The sequence below is a fragment of the Cololabis saira genome, chromosome 11 (genome assembly GCF_033807715.1).
Source record: "Cololabis saira isolate AMF1-May2022 chromosome 11, fColSai1.1, whole genome shotgun sequence".
Lineage (NCBI taxonomy): Eukaryota > Metazoa > Chordata > Actinopteri > Beloniformes > Belonidae > Cololabis > Cololabis saira.
In genome coordinates this window covers 27,515,836-27,536,089 of record NC_084597.1, presented here as the reverse complement: position 1 = coordinate 27,536,089, position 20,254 = coordinate 27,515,836, and the positions used below count along the sequence as shown (strand labels likewise).

The window sequence follows — 20,254 nt, the reverse complement described above, 5'->3', positions numbered from 1 at the left end:
TGTCAAAATAACAACTATGGGGTCTCAGATAGCTCAGTGCGTTGAGAGGGTGCACCATACGCAGAAGCTTTCGCCTTCAAGCAGGCGGTGTAGGTTTGAATCATAGACTTTATATAACAATGGAATAAGAATTCGGTCATGTGACCCACTGGTTTCTGAAGACCCATTTTTCCTCATACGAGGTGCAGCCAGGTTGCTCAGCAAGCCGACGGGAACGTGCCCACTGCATGTCAATCAAAGTTAGGTCCGTCAGCCGAAACCCGCTGAAATATCTGCAGAACTACTACTACTGTCATTTAGCAGACGCTTTTATCCAGTGCTGTTGACAGATATTTACACATGTAATATGTGGACTCAACATATGGCTGTTGTTTTTAGTCGATGCTGGGTTCATTAAAGTGGCTGGTTGCTCCGCTGAGCGCAACAGCATGTCGTTTACGTATGAGGAAGTGATAATGGCTAGCCAATGGCTGAGCCGACTGTCAATCAGTCATATTAAAAATACATTTTATGTAGGGCTGTGCGGTTAATCGATTTTAAATTTAAATCGGATTTATTAATCACAATCGATGTTAAAAAAAGGAAAATCGGAAAATCGATTTTCCTTTTTTGCAGCTGGCTGCATTACAGACAGAGCCCGTCTAGTCATCTTTGTTTGGTCAAGAAAATTGTAAATGTTGTCACTTTACTAAACTCAAGGAGGATTTACAGTATCTTTCAGTTGCACTTCATTCCCAATAGGGAAATTTGTTTGCTATTTTTCTTTAAAAATAAAGATAAAATATTTGAAACAATTTATTCCATTGTCTTTTGTAGTTTTACCAAAAAAATCGAAATCGAAATTGATAATCGGGATTTCAGAGAAAAAAATCGGGATTTTATTTTTGTCCAAAATCGCCCAGCCCTAATTTTATGCTTTATGTAAACTCTACTGGTGTGGTACAAAAGAAAATCCCACTCAGAGTTGTAAATGTGTTTATTTGTTCTCTCTCTAAAGTTGGACATTTTAACATGGGAGACATTGTAGATATAATGGCTCATGGAGCTAGCCTATATCAGTCAAGAACTGTAATGAAACTTAATTCCACATGAGCGTCAATGCGGAAGTGAAATGGTTGGCATTCGGTTCGAATCCAGGCCTGTTGCTCTTTACCACTCATCTTCTTCCCTGTCTCTCTACCTGTTCCCTGTCGAGCCAATGGTGGTTTGGAAGTTTGTACAGTATTAAAGGTTTACAATAAAAACGGGATGACTATTTCACACGGCATGTGAATCCCCTGGTCTACTACACTAACCAGCTCTGAGCATAATCAGATACCTGAGATATATTTTATTTTCATTGTTGCTTTTTGTTTAGCCCATGTATCGCCTCATTGCCTGCTGTGTTGTCCACAGCACACCACATAATAAATGTTAAAACAGCGTTTTGTCATATGACCATCATTTTTTGTAAAAGTCACTATATCTTATTTACTTTATTACATGTGGTTTCTAGGGGAACTATTGACAACTTGTTTTTTGGTTTTCACTTGACAATGTCTGATGGAATATCAGTCATCAAAGCACAGAGGGGGAAAATGCAGGGAGTTAGCTAGGTATAGGCAAATCCATGAGATCAAAACTCACAGATAACAGAAGGCTGTGACACTCAAACACATGCAACACACACAAGTAAGAGAGGAAGTAGCCAGTTGTAGACAAATGTGAATTTCACTGCTCGAGCCCACAGTTTACATCCTCCCACAGATCAACACGCAGACTCACACATACAGAGTTGAGCTCTCTGTCACTCACTATCCGTCCGAGCCTCAGTCCCCTTCTCTCTTTGACGGCAACAGACACTCGCGCAGAGACACTGAACAAACACTCCACCAATTCATCAGCCAGCCAGCCAGACTTGGCAGAGGTGCCTGGGATTGTTCTAAGGATGGTGAGTACAACTTGATAAGTAAGATAAAAGAATAGAGTCACTCTGAAGGGGCTTGGTACAGCTTGGATTGGCGTGAATACTGGAATTGTTATTGTGGGTATTTTTAACAAGTTATAAGCATATGATATACCTTTGTAACAGCACCATCAGCAAATTAATTTGAGACTGGCATTCATTTTGTTCAGTCTCTGCATAAATAAATAAACTGGGACGCAGTAAGAGCAGCAAAGTCCTTTTATCAATTGTAATTATTTCATTGAGCAATTGCTTTATTTTCATTAAATTACATATTCAGGACATTGTTTTTGTCACATTCTGTTCAACATATGATGATAAAACAGGAGATTTGCATTTAGGGTGGTGGTTCACAGTTTTTGTGTTAACTACATTCAGCAAAATGACTCTGGTCTGCGCTTTTTCATCACACTGGAAATTGTAGTTCCTCTTTGGTGTTTGTGTGTGTGTGTGTGTGTGTGTGTGTGTGTGTGTGTGTGTGTGTGTGTGTGTGTGTGTGTGTGTGTGTGTGTGTGTGTGTGTGTGTGTGTGTGTGTGTGAAATTACGAACAACCCAGAGGACTTTGGATGTGTTTCACCTCGTGACATGACATTTTCATGTATATGTGCAAAAACAACATGAACAGCTTGGAAACTTCTTTTTCAAATAACTGAATGATTCTCAGCTAACATAGCAGTGATTTGGTTCCCAGGGAGGTCCCCTTAGTTTCCACATATGACTAAAATGCCCTAAAGCAATAGATTGTAGACAAGATAAGCTTGTATTAAATATATTTATATTGCTATATCTGAGCATTCCTGTACTTAAGCACAAGTTATCCAGCAAACTTTGCCATCTTGTCTGGCAGCTGAGAAAGTTATATTGACTTGCTCTACATACTGAGAGGGATTTCCAGAGTTTTTCAATTTTTACAAAATTGCAGCTGCAATGCACGCACATTTGGAGAAGCAGCAACTTCAGCTAACCAGCAACGAGCATGTTAGGTAATTTATAGTTCAGTGCGGTGAAGAAACAGATGTACAAAGTAGGAACTTTCCTCAGTTTCCAGTGCTCACATTCAATATTCAACCACAGTTTGGTCTTCGGTGTTAACACGCTTTGATAGGCCAGCGGTCCAAGAGGTTACTGGCAGTGTTGCTGAGGTGATATTTCCCCAAAAACCTTCAGGGCAGCACGCACAAAACCTCTGTTGATTAGCGTCATGTCCTCAGTGATACAAGTTCTTCCCTACTCAGCTGCACACCAAGAAAGTTAGGATATTGCTGGTCAGACAATTTATTGAGTAATTAGTTTTATGGCATGAAGTTTGAAAACAAAAGCTGAAGCTGTTTTTTTTTTAGATAATCACATGATGAATGAAAGGATAAAAGAGGAAAACATATGAATGCAGAAAAATTATTTAAGAAGTTATAATACTTTTTTTTAATCACTTTTTTGCCACCGACTCATACAGGAGCACTTTGTGAACTTGTAACTGGTTGAAATAAAAATAATAGTCCATCTAGAATAAAATGTAAATGTAAACTAATGAATATACACATATGTTCACAAGAAATGTATCTTTAATGTCTCAAATTTAGCTTATTCATACTAATTCAATTAATTATTAATTGTTAATTATTAATTTAAAACCTAAGCAATATAATTCAAAGTAAATAGTATGACCAATACCTAATCATCCATTAGCTCATTTTCTTTGCCTGCAGCTGCATTTTTATTAATGTAACTATATACCAAATTTAATATAATTTTCCATCTGATTTTCATGGGGTTCTTCCCGTTCGGTACATTTCTTCTTTCCGTTGTGCAGTTTTCCCGCACTGCTGTGTACTGTAATGTTCTCCTGCAGGAGCTACTGTGTGTCCTCTTTCCCTTATCTCCACTTCCTGATAGGATGTCTGACTCCAGTGAAACAGAGTCATTAAAATAGGTGTGGCTGCTCCATTGTGACTCTGTGAAGTAGTTGTATAACTTGACACTGGAGCAAACTGTCTAACTGTTGCTTCAGCCTGGATGCAACCTGTTGTCATAGTGGCAGTGGCCTTCTCAACGTTTCTGCGCACTCACAGGGCAATCTGTCTGTCTTGTATCATAGCCATAAGAACACTACATAACGCTTTCCTTGTTCAATCGGTGCAAACACTTTAAGAAAAATATATGGCGCATCCACTGATAACCAGCCATGTCTTGAGATGTTCTTGAGCAGAAACCGCCAGACAAAAGTGCTTCTTACTGATTTGTGTGATCTGTGATGGCATTAACCTTTGAGCTCATGACAAAGACCAGTCAGGAAGTTGGCGCAAACTATGGTTTGAGATGTGGTAAAGCTCTCTCATAGGTATTTCCTACAGAGAAAACTTGTCAACACTAGTCTTTAAGAGCTGGTCTGCCATAAACGTCCACCTTATTGCATATTTTATAGAACTCGGGGTTGAGGATTGCTGTCATCCTATGACTCAAAGTATATTTCAGATATTATAGTCACAGTTTTCATGTACATTTTAATCTATAAATGCATTTTGTATTAAAATAAATGGGATTCCCAGGTCTGCTCCTTACAGGCTAAATTACCCACAAAATGTTGCAGTTCCCATATTTGAGGACTGTTGGAAACTCCAGAAATACAACATCATGAAAATGCTTAATGTAAGGCAAATTAAAATGCTGATGGACCAAGTAATTGTAATGAGCTCCCAGATGGGTATGGGTTTAATAGTAGTTACAGAGCTAGAATGATGCCGGTGGTCCGTGGCCCCCAGCACCTTTCAAATGAGGTACTGGCCTACATTTAATGCAGAGCTCAGTATCAGTGTCCTGATTACATTTTAATGTGTGTGAACCACATCTACGTCCTGAGCCACAGGTATGAATAAATTGCTCTGAATGTTATGTACTGTAATGTAAAAGAAACAAACTGACTGGTGTAATGTGTAACCAAAAAATATTGATATACAATTATATATAGTCTCCATCAGTTTCATTTTCTGTTTTTTGTCTGCTGAAGTTATAGGAAAGCATATTCTGTCATTTGTTTTCTTCAGTGTATCATTTTAACCAGTTTGACTCTTAGTATTTTTGAAATGTTGAATTCATATTTTGAACTTTCGCTGTTATTCTTTTCCATTCATCTCAGGAAAATAAGGCTGATATTAAATCCATCATGGCTCGCTTCCAGTCAGTTGGGGCAAGCGTTGACGAAGCATCATCTGCACCAGCTGGACGTCCCAAACAGCCCCTGCACCCTACCCTCTCTGGCCCAACCATGCAGAAAAAACCTGTCTTGGAGAGCCTTTCAGGCAGTGCGATAAATGGTCCCATGAAACCAAATTTCCTGAAAAACTCACCATCCACCAAAAGTGACACAGAGGCACATGAACCAAACAAAGCTAAAGCCCTGGCTAGCAGGTTTGGGAATGCCCAGGATGACGCCAACACCACCAAACCTTTCACTGCTAATAAGCACCAGGTACCTTTGAAGTCTCCCTTTGCACTCACTACCGAAGCTAAGGGTCCAATTCAGAAGCCTCCTTTCAACAAACCCCCTCTCAGCTCCTCTCTGTCTGAATCCAAACCTGCCTTTCCCAAACCCTCTGCAGTTGCTGCCTCCAAGCCCAGCTGGGTGAAAGAAGACAGCGGTGGGGGCCCAGGAATAAACAGCAGCCCCATACCTCCCAAAGTGCCTAGTTTGCAACAGAAGCCCAGCAGCAGCCTTCTGAAATTACGGCAGCATAATGAAGACCCAGCACCACCAAATACAGACACAGAGAGCAAACCATCTCCTCCAGTAAACGCTGCTTTTAAGCCTGTCTCTAACTTCAAGAGTGCTCAGAACATGTTCAGCAAGAACAAGGATGCATCTGAGCAAACAGACAGTGGTGCAGCCAACAAAGCGCCCCTTGCTGCTAATAACTCCCTCCCACCTCCCAAACCTCCTACCAGTAAAAAGCCCAGCGTGAAGAAGCCATCACATACCTCTGCCATGGCGAGCAGTATTAATGGCGACGCTACATCAACCCCAAAACGTAACCCCCTCCCCAACAGTTTAGCTCTGGGTGCTGCCCCTGCTAAACCTAACCGACCCCCCGTCGTCAACCTGGAGAACTTTAAGAGAACTAGGGGCACCTCTGAAGATGGTAAGTTGAATAGGAAGAAAAGAAAAGTACTAGTAACCTCAGAAGTGTCCAGGAGATGTATTCACGGGCGCCCACCATAATTACTACAGCTTATGGATGTCTCATAGAAGTGTAATCAGTACTCGAGTTGTAAAACAAAATCAGGGGGGATGGTGGATTTTATCATATGGGGACAGATAATTTGTGCTGATTACAAATAATATAATATATTACAAATAATAGCACTGACCAAAACACCTGAAGAAATACTGCAGGAATTACATAGCAGCAGTTAAATGCAGCCTTCTGTAAGCTTTAAATATCCACTGGGCTTACATCAAATACATCAAAAAACAAAGATAAAAACAGTTGAACTTATCAATATGACTCTGTCCTTCACAGGATAAGTAAAATGGATCACTGCAAAAACTCAAAATCTTAACAAGAATATTTGTCTTATTTCTAGTTAAAATGTCTAATTTCATTAAAAAAACTCATTACACTTAAAACAAGACTCATCACTGGAAAAAACAACAATTTTCTCATGTTTCAAGTAGATTTTCACTTAAAATAAGTAGAAAAATCTGCCAGTGGAACAAGATTTTTTTGCTTGTAATGAGAAGATAAATCTTGTCCCACTGGCAGATTTTTCTACTTATTTCAAGTGAAAATTTACTTGAAACAGGTGAAAATTGTCAAATAAGTTATTTTTTTGGTGATGACTCTAAATGTTGAAATAGCAGTAAAACCACATTCATTGATGAAATGACGTAAGGGATGGAAAGGGGGGATGATTTTGACCGTTTTTATTTCAGGGGGGATGCCATCCCCCCTCATCCCCCCTCAACTCGAGTACTGAGTGTAATTACATTTTGAAGGCCCAACTTTTACTTAAATTCAGCAGGAAGTCCCTACATCTACTGTAGCAAACTGCAAGAACTATATACTGTAAGTGAAAAGCCTGTTTTGTTTTAATAATTTCACCCACTCTTTTAAAATTCACAGCTTGCTTTGCCAGAACAATTCTGCGCTGATCTTCCCCATAATTATTTGTGTATTTGTCATGGAGCTTGCACAAAAACATGAACCTGGTTAAATAATAGATTCCTTATGCCAGATCTACCAACAAACTCATTCCATTTTCCAAACCACTAAATATAAGTAGATTTTAATATTATACCAATATTCACATTTGTGTAAAATATAAAAAGGAACATTTTAAAGAAAAATAACAGTTGTTAAAAGTCTTTATAGAAAAAGCTGGTAAAAATGTTATCTCAAAAAGTTATCTTTATTTTCTGGTAAACTTGCTGCAGGTTTCCATGGAAGATTTAAACATTTTTTAAAGTAGCCAAGTTGCCAAAGGGAAATGTCATTTTACATTCAAATTTAAATTTGATTCAAAGAGAAGTCAAATTTAAAACTTTTTCATGATGCCGTTGTGTTTTTCTTAAAACCGCTCTGATATTCTACAAGTGCGATAGTCTAATCAAACAGCAAATTAGTACAAGTTAGGAAACTGGTGGTGTGTTTGAGGTATTAAAGACGCGAGCTTTGGCAGAAAACGTTTTGCTGAACACTGCAGTTCATGTCGACTGTTAGACACTTTTTTTTCTCACTGTTTGGTTTGACTCACGCAATAATTCTGTGATAAAGTTAAGGAACTAAAACTACTTTCTTAGATCAACAAAATAATGTATCAACTAAAAAAACATGACTTATTTGTCTTAAATTGGAAAAAAAATGAAACAGAAGTAGAGTTTCTGGAGGAGGAAAACGTATGGCAGCCAGCAGTTAGAGTAGTAGTAGTAGCCCCTCGGGCATGAAAACCTTATGATCTTGGCTGCATTGCCCTTTGTTTGTTGTTGTTGTACAACAAAAAATATGTATGTGATGTCTTTTGGTCACAGGTGCTCAAGCATTTTGTGTAACAAATACTTTCTTTGTGAATAAGATTAAATCTTTTAGGGTAGGGAACAGCATGCAGATCGTGTGACTGAAAAGGAAGGTCTCCTTTTAAATTTGTCGTCTCAAGTACATTTCCTCTGTCACAAGACAAGAAGTGTGAAGGGTTGTGCAGTTAAACGTGTGAAAAATGACCGGCTTCACAAGTCTGTTTTAAAGTTGTTTCAGTTCAGAAAAAAAATATGTAAAACATGTATTTACACTCGACACTATATAAATATATGTATATATATATATATATATATATATATATATATATATATATATATATATATATATATATATATATAATTCATTGTGCAGGTTTTGTCAAAAATGTGTTTGTTACTTTTCCTTTACAGCTTTAGAAACAAGGCAGAAGTTACAGAAATGCTTTGACATTTAGTTCCTCTATTTGGCACAGCTAAGTTCCCTGTCCAGTTTCTCCTTTCTCCTCCTCCCCCCTCACCCTCTGCTTTGATAGCTGACTTTCTTTTTTCTTATTCTAAAACTTGAGGAAGTAAGTTCCAGCAAACAGTGGTTGTTTTAAACGAAAGGTTGTTTATATTGTAGGTACATACTAATTTTTTGTCATTTATGTTCATAGGACAAAAAACTGAAAACTTTATATATTTTATATATTTCATCTTAACATTGTTTTATTTATTTATTTGTTACAGTGGCATACTATGCACTATGAACAACCCGAGCCTGTATGCAGTACATACTGCACTACATTGTAGGCATAGTATATAGTATGCATTTTCAAAAATTAGCTTTTATTTATTTTTATTTCTTATCTTTTACTTTTCTAGCTGTAGAGCTTACAGGACACACATTGACAATTTCTGTGGTCCTCCTTGTTTTTTTACAACCTTGAGCTTGAACTGCTCTCATTTATTTAGCTTTATTGACTTGTTGACCGTATTGTTTTTTTTAATTGGAATTAAACAAATTTAACCCTGAATTATTTACATGTATAATTTTCATTTCTTGAATAGTAAAATTTTTGCTACATTATTATTTCCCAGATTAAAATACGGGCACTTTAATCTATGATGTTGTGACTTCCCATATTACTTTAAAAACAAGACATGAAGTACTGTTTACAGATTAATCTGTGTGCTATCTACTTCTCTGAAAATGATGTGTATTTTATGTATTTAACCACACACAAAGCACTACACATGGGAGGTGGTCAGTGGAGGCCACTGGCAATATGGCAATGACTACTTTAACGCTCTGTTTTCTTTTTTGTAGGTCCTAGTTCCAAGAAATCTAACAATCCACCTCCTCTGACCTCTCACCCTCCTAACCAAAGCAGTCCTCAACCCCCTCAGACTGTGTTGCCCAGCCTACCCCCACGACACCCAGGAACTATGTAAATGGCACAAAAACACAAACCTACTCGAAAACAATATATATCATGTTGGTATATTTCCTGTGTGAAGCTCCAGTAACACAAGCCCCATGCTCAATGTGCTCTCCAGGAACCAGCAAGAGGATTTTTATGATGATGTTGATGAATTCAGTTCTCCTCCACCTCCGCCAGGTTCAGTAATGTTTATGGTTTAATAAAACGCTGAATGTCAGAATGAATTACAGAAAAGGAAGTAAACTAGTTAGTATGCTGCCAGTTAACAGATGTCTCAAAGTCAGGTTCTGCAATTGACATAGTTTTACATAGTTCCATGTTTGTGAATTGTGCTTCCTAAAACCAGATAAATTATTTATGCTGCACACATGTGATTCTGATCATGATCATAGTTATCTTAGGAGGATGACAATTTTTTAAATATTTTTTCTTTCTTGTTTCTGTTACACAGGACACCCGAGTCAAAGGGCAAAGGTGAGACCTGCTGAATTATCTTCACTTACATGAACACAGATTTGTACACAAGTATACGTTGAAACAGACGAGTCAGCATGAATACACATCTCTCGTGATGTGCAAATCCTGCTGCAGCAATGAAAAAAGCCAGTTATAAAATGGCAACTCAAGAAGTGTATATTAGCGAGATGAATAAGTGTAGCAATGTATTATGAATGAATGAAGTCCAAGAAGGAATGAGGAGTATAAAGTATAAGAATGACACAAACAATTAATGTTGAAAGGTAACGTTTATAGCAAAATATAGGAAATATTTCTTAGCAAGTCAGTGGGCACAATATTAAATTCATTTGAGACATTGTTTCTGTTTTCCTTTGTGTCCCCACCTCCCAGGATGAGAATGACGACGATGATGATGGAGATATGTACGAGCCTCTGGATGATCGATGGTGAGAAAATGACAGAACTGTCACTTGCTTATGTCCCTCCTCTCTATAACTTTTGACTCTTTTCAGTCTGCACATTACAAGGAATAAAAAAGATAAAAGAGAAAGACATAAAACAGATGTAACATTTTCAAATGACAAGTTTTTCAACCTCCCCGGTCTCTTTTCAAAGTCCTGCTGCCTAACCCCAATTGTCTCTGGGTTGTATGTAAAACAAAATAGATATTAAAGGGAGAACACACTGATAGAGAGGACATACGTCGTGGCATATAAATAAACCTGGAGAAAGAAGAAGGAGAGAATAAATAGTGAAAAACAATAATGCCAGGGACTCAGATAATGCCTACAGACTCACTCATCCTGCATTCACACCACACATATACTGTGTATATATACACACACATGCCAATTGGAGAACTACAAGTAGGAAGTGTGAGTTTTTTTTCTTTTCTATCTATGCACTTTGTTCATATTTATCTCTTCACCTTAAACTGCACATCTGTCCATATACGGACCCATCGCACGTGTGTACACACACACCACAACACAGCACACAGTCACCATACTGCACACACTGCACCCATCACTGTCCTGTCCTTCATTTCTCATATTGGTATTTCTAGTCCTGTATGACAGAATTAGGGTTTCATCTGTCAATAAAATATGTTAGACCATCAAAGAGGGCTAGTGAATGACACATTTCCTTTCTTTTACACTTACACACTAGAAAACTAACATCTTAGATTTTAAAAGGTTTTGCCAACTGGGGCACTAACCATTTAATAACAATCCAGACAGTTGCTACAAAAGAAGATATCTAGTTCCTGAGGTGTAATATCTGGTGAATCGGACGATAAGGTTCCAAGCTCTTTCAAAATTCTCAAGAGAGCCTCTAAGAGAAAACCTTTGTCTCTCCAACTTTAGACAGTAAAGAACTTCCTTGATCCAGTGGGCATAAGATGGGGGTGAAAGGTGCTTTTGGTTCAACAAAATAAAACAACTGGCCAGTATGGTACAGAGGGCTATGGAATATAAACGCCCTAGTAATACGATGGTGTTGAGCAGTGTACAAAAAAGGGGGAGAATGGGGGAGTGGGTTGGCTATGACATTGTGGGCCAATGAGATGTATCATATATTTTAACTCAGACGTCCATCAATCTTGGGGCAAGACCACCACATGTGTACAAGGTTTGCTGGAGACTGGCAGCACCTGTTGTAGGCATTTACCACACTGAGATAGAGTTTGAACAATCTATGATTTGTTTAGTCATGTGTATCAGTTTACCGGGATCCGGAAACCAGGGTAGTGTTGTTCAACAAAATGCCTGATTTGAACAAACAAAAAAAGGCTAGGATTGAGGCTTAAATCTAGTCAACAGGTCAGTGAAGCACATGAAAAAGCAATTTTCATGAAAGATACCTTGTAAAGCAGAATCCACGCTTGAAACTGTTATTGTGGGACACCGGCGCATGGGTACAGGGGGCTTTTTAAATGACTGAGCAACTGTCAGGCTACTGCTGATATCTGCAGCTGACACAGGAAGTTCTGGGCTCAGCCACGGCTGAAGTGAGATGTGGGAGGAGGAAGACCTACCTATTTGAACCCACTCCAGCTGACTGTCAGAGGAACTGTTGATCCAGTACACACGTTTTTGAATGTCCAACAGTGAGATTTAAAAAGACTGCGAAGTGCAACAAACACTGACCATTTAGGAAACTGAATAATCTGGGTTTTTTCTGTGTATTTCACCAGCTAATTAAATATCATATTAGTTTATGCAATTTAAAAAAGAAAAAAAAAACTTTGTGTGTTTGACTTACATTTATTTATTCATGACTGATTGTCAAACTTTGTTTTTTACCTTTTGCAGTGATTAGAATTATTGTCATGCTTGACTTGATTTTGCAGCATGTAAATCTATAACATTAACAACACTGCTCTCTGGTGGTATTTTTGCAAAGCTACATTACATTTTTTATTCATTGAAATGAATAAGAAAACTTGTTTAAAAGCTGAAAATGCTTTTCAAGGCTTGATTTACGGGATATTTTTTAAAAACACTTTCATGTACTAAATTTATATTGATTAAGTAAAATAGATGCAAATTACAATCCCATCCTGTTGGATAGTCTCAATATTAATTGAAGTTGGTATTCTCTTATTGGTGCTAATAAAAATTAATCTATCATAAAGGCATGAGTTTGACACTTTATGTTTTTTTGTTCTGCAGAGGTTTTTGAATTCACAACTAGAATTAATTTTATTATCATATTTCTTAAGAAGAAGAAAAAAAATGCATACATAATTTCTTGTAATCTTAAAAGTTCCCAAAAATGCCCTGCATCTTGCATGTGCATGTACTGTATTTATGAATTTCCCTTGTCTCTTGGTCTCAAAAGGGAAGCCAGTGAAAAAACCCAAGATAAGAAGAAAGATGAAAAGGAGGAAAAGAAGCGATTGGATGCTGAGAAGAAGGAGCAGAAGGAACGTGAGAAGAAGGAAAACGATGCCAGAAAGAAGTTCAAAGTGGGTAAACAAGAGAAGAAGCAACTTTAAAAAGAGCTGTCCAACACAGAGAGAAACATGATGAATATCATTACCATGATTCTATGATAGTTATACGGACTGTTTCCTTGTGTAATGTTGTGTTTTTCAGTTGGTCGGAGCCCTAGAGGTTTTACAGCGAGGAAAGGCGCTCACAGATTGCAAAAGCAGCAAGTCAGATCTGGCTCTGAAGCAGGGAGAAAGCCTAGACATCATCCGTATCCAAGGCAACCCAGAGGGAAAATGGTTGGGAAGAACACAGGATGGATCAAGTATGTTAACGGCACTTCCATTCTTGCTTTAGCCAGCCATGCCCTCCATGGTTTCCTGTCCCTCGTACCTTCAATTACAACCTAAAACTAAATGTTGTGTCTTTGTTTCAATTCCATATGCTGTTTGATAACAAACACAACAAAGACACAGTTGGTGAAAGTCAATCATGTGCACATTTCCTCTTTTCTCTCGTAGTTGGCTATGTGAAGACCACCTTAGTGGAAATTGACTTTAACTCCCTGAAGAATCGTCAGTCTCAGACCACATATGAGCCAGAGGTCTACGACGATATTGATGTGCTCTTGTCTGAAAACAGGTACCAGAAGTAAATGATATTCTCTCCCGCTACATAACTCAGTCAATGAATAATTAAACTCTAATGGTCATATGATCATTTGAAAGGGTAACATTTTTTCAATCTTCCTTTTTGTGTGCTTCCCAGAGTACTTTTTCAGTTTACTGTGAGAAATGAAAGTTGCCCAAATTTTTGTTTCTAAGTCTGTGTTTTTTGATTTTGTCTTGTTCTTGTCTTTCTGCAGCAGTAGCAAAGGACCAGGAGGTAAAGTCCCTCTTCCTTTGGCTTTTCTCTATAGGAGTTACCACAACAATGTCAAATTAGTTTCACTTATACAATAAAGAGCTTGCTGCCAATTCTATGATTCCCTTTTTGGTCTTGCAGTTGTCCTGCCACCACTACCAGGAGAAGGAGGAGAAATATATGACGATGTGGTTGATCCAAACCTGGAAGTCAGGTGGGAAATGAATGAGTTATTTGCAAATGAATGATCGTTACGTTTGAAGATACTTTACTTACTTAAGGTAAAGAAATAGTTAACCAGAAAAGAGCACCAAATGAGACCAAAAAGAAAAGAGAAAAAGAAAAAAATTGCCATTATGTTCATCTTGGATTGGTTTTTTTAGTCCCCTTCCACACAGATCTTCTTCTGTGAAGCCCCTTGGCTTCCTGCGGATGTTCGACCGAAACAGACGTTCTGCCAGCTCAAAAGTGTAAAATACACTCAGTAGTAAGACTGATCCCAGATCCCCTGTCCACCGCTGTTAATCCCTTAATATTCAGCCATTCTCTCCTTTTGTTAACTGAACGGCTCCTGTGAAATGAAGTTTTCTCTCGAGATCAGCATCCGATAAAAAACACTTGACTTACGATTAAATAATGGGGGACAATCATAACTTCCAGTTTGATTATTGCACCCTGAAATATAACAGTGATGATAACATGTACTAATTATCTGAGTTTACTAATCTTCCCAAATAATTTGCATGTGAATGATTACTGCATGGCAAACTAAGGCTTTAATTGCTGTTTTGAACTTATGCAACAACCGTACTAATAAAAACATCATGTTCTAATTCAGAAATATGGTTAAATTTGGAATTTTGGCATAAAAGACATTTTTTCAGTGACATTTTAACAATATGAACTCTAAAACATTTAGACTTGTTTTCCTCTTTTTGTCTTCTTATGTGCCAGAGTGCCTCCCCCCAGCCAGTTTACTGCAGATGGGAATTCAGGTAAGCTCAATGTGAAGACAGCAGCTTGATTTAACCCTTTAAGACCCAAGGGACCCTCTAAACTTTGCAATCATATGCATCACTTCTCCATAACTTATACGGAAGTCTGAATTAAATTAAGTCCTTGATTTGCCAACTATAAAGCAGGTTCCTCTTCTTACAAACAAGAACTGGGCAACAAAATTCATTCTTGCCTTTATTTCACAAAGAAGGTTTGGTAGTGGTTCAACAGAGGTAATGTTGGCAAATGCAGCAAGGTTTTAGATATATTGTTATATAACAGTCATTAATGTGTCAATTTGCTTGCCTTATTTCTTATATACATTTTTGACACAAAGAATGTCAGCTTTAAATGATGACAAATTACATCAATAGTCGCGTTTTCATTACACCTTTGCGCAAAAGAACATTGAATCTCTGAATTTGCAATAAAAGTAGCACTGCAGGGGGTAGATGTTTCTATAGAATAGTGTTTTTCTAATAAGCATAGTTCTCGTAACTCTGTATCTTGTACTACAAGACTTCTCTCCGAAACACAAAAAAGAAAATCTCAATCTTGAAGAAAACATCTTTAGTTTTAAAAAAAACTTAGTTTTTAAAAAAATGATTGCGATTGCCGCTACTGCTTTTGAGACAATAGTCAGAGGATGATCATTCAACTGATTATTCAAGCCCTTATGTAATGCAGTAATGTAGTAATGATTAAGTAATGTTATATAGCACAACTACTGTATGTCATATTAATGGGGTCAAAAAATGCTGGAAACTATAATTTGATTACTTTAAATTGACCGGCTAAGTCACATCCAGCGCTGCCAGAGATGTGGAAATACGTTCTAAAAAAGCATTTCATTACACTTTTGCAATAGAAAGGATTATCAAATCACTGGAAAAACCACCCCCTAAAAGGGGAAAAAGGTTTTTACAATATTTGGGAGTTTTTTAGAATTAGACCCATTTCCATAACAGGTTTTCTTTTTCAATATCTCGGTTTTTGTGCAAATCTAGGGATAATGGAAACGTAACTAATGGAGAAATATGTGTGACTGCGGTTCCTCAAATGGCCACTTGAGGCTGGTACCTAAAGAGAGTCAAACCCCTTTAAATCTATCATGTTAAAATAAATGTTATTTTTTTTCAAATTGTAATTTAAGATTTGCATTATCAAGGACAATGACTCCCTGTATGACGGGTTTAAGTGTTAAGTGAAGTGTGTAGTGCATGTCATTTAAATCATATTCATTCCTTTCAAATAATGTCAACTTAGCATCAACTACAAGAATATTGGGATTTTTATGACATTATATCCGTACTCAAAACTTAACCGAGCATTGAAACTTTCTGAACACAGAAAGGTGTATTTTAGAAATAAACACATTGTATAATTGAATAAATAATTTTAGAAAAGCTCAACATGACACGAAAAACAAAATGAATATTTGGTCCCCTTCCACCAGTGAGAGAGTAATCTGCCACAGTTACAGTACGTATCCATGTAAAGCCACATCAGCCACATGTGATCAATGACTCTACTAGCAATTGATTAGCACTTGACTCTGGTAACACCATGTTGAGCAAGTGCTCACAAAGTTCTACTGCTTACTTTGGACTCAGACATAGTTATTACACTATAGATGTTGCTTTCAACTTTTGTCTACAGTCTATGCATCAATTTTAAAAAACATTTTGTAGTTAAAACAACCTTACATCTATTGTTGAGAATATATGTTTGCAACAAAATGGCACTTTATTTTGGCTTTTAGGGCAATTGATCTACATCAAAATAAACTGATATTTTACACCTCTGACAAGATTCAAAAATCTAATACCCCTTAAGTCACAGTGTGTTGAGGGTACTTGCATACAAACCAAAGTATTTGTAAGTCATGTTACTTTCTTTTTATCACCTTATTATAAGTCTACACAAATCAATGACCAAATGTGGTGCAAACATTGGGTGATCAATAGATGCAAAAAGGATGTTCACATATTTTAGGTTAAACTCAGATAGGCTCCTTAAAGCTACATATTCACATGAACATTACCAGGGGGCAGTGTTTTAGTTTTAGGTATTGTGGGCATGTCCAACGGGGAGGAGTCCCTGGGGTAGATCCAGGACACGCTGGAGAGATTGTATCTCTCTGCTGGCCTGGGAATGCCTCAGTATTCAAATTTAAAACCAACCGTCCCTTGATATAACATCATTCATTTGTTTAGTAAGCAAAACATGTTAGCTACACTTAGTTACGATATCTCTATTTAGATTGTGTATCTTAGTTGGTTAAAGAATGTATACTTTCCTTAAGATCAAAAAGACTAACATTTACAGATTTCAACGTAACCTTCACCGACAGTATATCATTTAGTCTGATTAATAAACATCATCATAAACTTTTTACTCCTGTGTTTTACAGATCAGCCTGGTGTGCAAGCTGATGATGAGATATATGATGATGTTGACTCTCAAACTGCACCTCCCCTTCCTCCCATTAGCAGGTATACTGTACCTACTTTAGTTTCACACAAAAATAGTTTTTTTTTATCCCCTTTATACGTATGCATTCATTGCAGTTATCAATGAGTTTTCCACTAACGTATCTGTATGTTGTCTATTAAGCCTTCCCGGTATGAAAGCCAAAAACAAAACTGAAGACATGGACCCAAAGAAGCAGAAAAAGTTTGAGAAAGAGGAGAAAGAATTCAGGAAAAAGTTTAAAGTCTGTAACTCTCACATTAAAGCATATTTTGGATTTTTGCTCTCTATTACATGGGAGGCCTTATGTGACATGTGAACTGAGAATCTTCTTCAATCTTTCTCAGTATGAAGGGGAGATACAAGTCCTCTACCAGGTGAGCATTGTGCCCATGCTCAATAATAAGAAGTGGACCTGGAAAGACCTGCCACTAAAAGGCGGGGAGCAACTTGACGTCATTGTTAAACCTGAGGATGACAAGCTTATCTGTCGCAACGAGGACGGCAAATGTGAGCATGTGTTTAAGTATTTGAATGTATCATGATCACATATTGATAAATGTTGGTACTTTTTTCATTATTGACTCTACAAAATTGTGCCATCTGTGTTTTGCAGTTGGTTGTGTTTCAACGAGCCACATCGTTAACGAGTAAGTATCATAAACACCCATACACTTGCAAGTGATAGAGAGATAAATAACATCATGTTCTAGAGAGAGAGAGATAAGAGAGAGATAAATAACAAAATGCTGCCTATGCTAATCATTTTGCTTTGTCAACAGCGATGGAGAAATCTATGATGATATCGGAGGAGATGGTAAGTTCACATGATCATGGATATTTTATGAGCCAAGATCTCTGCACAATCACATTTAAGGAAAATAAATCCCTTTTCAACATTATTTCCTTTTCAGAGTGCATTTATGACAACGACTGAGGAGCATGCGTCGCTTGACCGTTTGTTTTAACAATGATACAGTTGGGTGATGTGTTATTTATTAAGGTATTGATTATATACACTGAGTTATTCTAAGTAAACCTGACCATCAGACTCAATTTTCCCCTTACATACTATTCATAAATTGATAACTGAATCATTTAAAAAATTGGACACATTTGATTTAGAGATCTGGAGACAGGGTAGCTCATTGGAACAATGCATTTTAAACTGGTTTCTACAAACTAAACAAAAAATCAACAAAACCTTTTTTAAATGGTAAAACTACTTGTGAGGCATCAACAAAGTGGTAGATATTTGTTGCAACAACAGTATTTGGTTATTTCTTGCCCCCCCCCATTAGAATGCCAACAGCACATATGTTTTTAATGATCGTCTACGGCTTTGCAACATTTTTAAAATAGCTTCAACATATGCTTAATAACTAGTATCTACTATTTTCTTTTCAATCAGTGCCAAGAATGTGACATTCCATATTTTATCACATTGTTATCTTTAATGCCAGTTGAAACTGTAATTACATCTAGACAAAGTTTCGACATGTTTTAATGCCAAACTGCTTGTGATGTACTGTAATTAGGAAATATTCTTTTAAGCATTTTTTTTCCACACATTCAATTTTTCTTATTGTGAATACAATGGATTACCTGCTTAAATAAATAAATAAGCACAGGAGAGACCTGTGGTGTTTTGTCGTAAATCTTCATGTAGAGCAGTGGAAACTAAAAGCAAAGAAAGAAAGAGACAATGTTTTAGGGGAGGTTTCGTGTGCTAATCAAAACAAATTGAATTCATGGAAATTAACCTAGGCTGCAGTCTTTCCCCTTTTTTACATCCTTTTTTGCTGTGTCTCTCATGAGACGAAGACTTATATAATAATTTGTTGTTTTTTTTTGTTTTTTTCTTGTTTATACTTGCATTTTTCCCTGAAACGTGTTTTTCAAACATGTATTTTCTTTAAATGTTGATGTTCAAAGTTAAATGAATGAGTGAAGGAAACTAATAAACTTCTAGAAACAAATGCAACATGTTTTTAAATGTGAAGAAGTGGTGACAAAACATTTATAGGAACTTGAAAACTCATAGAATGTTATGGAAATTTAAAAGGTGTTTGCAGGCTGTCTATTTTGTAATATTGTAATCATAAAATAATTTATATTAAAGGGACTACTCACTTCTCTTTATATCATTTGGTGGAAACAACACCCTTGCTACAGTTCATAAGGATGCCCAAGAATATATTCAAGAAATATGTTTCTAGACTGATCCAGTTGATTCTAAAATAACTGGTTTGCAGACCAGAGGGACACGTTTGTAAAATTATGTCAATCAAATTGTGTTATCTATTAACACCATGCACGTGCAGAGGGGGGTCCTTTTCATCCAGCTCCCTCAGGCTCTTTTCTTGTCTTTGGTCTTGAAAAAAGTCCAAACTTCATTTGTCCTTTTTTTGGTTTTCTTCCCTCCGTTTGTTGGTCGCTCCCTGTTTGTAAAGGAAATAATTGAAAAATCATCACGGGACAACAGTTTCTGAATTTAAATCACCAGGGGGCTATGTATTTATACTTGCAGTTGAACTTCTTTCGTCTAGCAGTCGCACATGGTTCCTTTTCCTCCGCCCCCTGTTTTGTTTACATTCTCCCTGGCAACCTCCTTTTACGTCACAACGCAATGAACTGTGGGTAATTCCCTTTCCCAAAGTCTGCGGAGATGCGGACTTACGGTAAGTGAGGCGGGAGCCCTCGCGCACTTAACGACTTTAGGAATGGGCAGCCCTGAACCCTTAGCAAGTCACAAGTGTGTGAGTCTGTGAGGGGGCACATTGGAATTCAGGGTTCGTGACGTATGAAGCAGTTCACTGCTTCGGAGCCGGGAGAAAGGACCGAGATGGCGCTTCGAGCGGGTGGTTTTCTTCTGTGGATGGCTTTTTTTTTTTTAAACTTTATTGAGCACAAAGAATGTACAGATCAAGGCAGGGTGAAAAATATCTTTATTTAAACTCGAAAATCATTGAGGGCGAGCCCTCATTTACAATGACGTCGAGCAATACAAAAGTAAAAAAAAAAAAAAAACTAAGACAAAAACAGAACAACAAAAGAGCAGTCAATTAAACAAATATGAAGTTACAATTAATAAATAATGTAACAATAAAATCAATTAAAACAGATACAAACAGTGCTTAAAAGATTTAA

General features: G+C 37.2%; 1 protein-coding gene across 2 annotated transcripts; it reads left to right on the top strand.

The window, feature by feature from the left end:
- The first annotated feature begins 1,746 nt into the window (after positions 1-1,746).
- Positions 1,747-19,168, top strand: fyb1b (FYN binding protein 1 b). Of its 2 annotated transcripts, XM_061734267.1 has the most exons (19): positions 1,747-1,930; positions 5,080-6,079; positions 9,263-9,383; positions 9,493-9,554; positions 9,829-9,851; positions 10,227-10,282; positions 12,681-12,807; positions 12,938-13,097; positions 13,294-13,414; positions 13,638-13,657; positions 13,778-13,850; positions 14,020-14,106; positions 14,591-14,631; positions 17,046-17,127; positions 17,249-17,348; positions 17,452-17,614; positions 17,721-17,754; positions 17,887-17,921; positions 18,019-19,168. In XM_061734267.1, the coding sequence occupies exons 1-19, from the start codon at positions 1,928-1,930 to the stop codon at positions 18,039-18,041; spliced, it is 2,331 nt and encodes a 776-aa protein (XP_061590251.1). In that variant the 5' UTR covers positions 1,747-1,927; the 3' UTR covers positions 18,042-19,168. The 2 variants fall into 2 exon arrangements, with proteins under 2 accessions (XP_061590251.1, XP_061590252.1); XM_061734268.1 differs by lacking the exon at positions 14,020-14,106.
- Positions 19,169-20,254: the final 1,086 nt, after the last annotated feature.

What these genes read in the sequence shown, in the direction of transcription:
- fyb1b (XM_061734267.1), top strand. An exon ending in CCACGACACCCAGGAACTAT is followed by an intron (nt 9,384 to 9,492) that starts GTAAATGGCACA and finishes TGTGCTCTCCAG; the next exon opens with GAACCAGCAAGAGGATTTTT. An exon ending in GTGCTCTTGTCTGAAAACAG is followed by an intron (nt 13,415 to 13,637) that starts GTACCAGAAGTA and finishes GTCTTTCTGCAG; the next exon opens with CAGTAGCAAAGGACCAGGAG.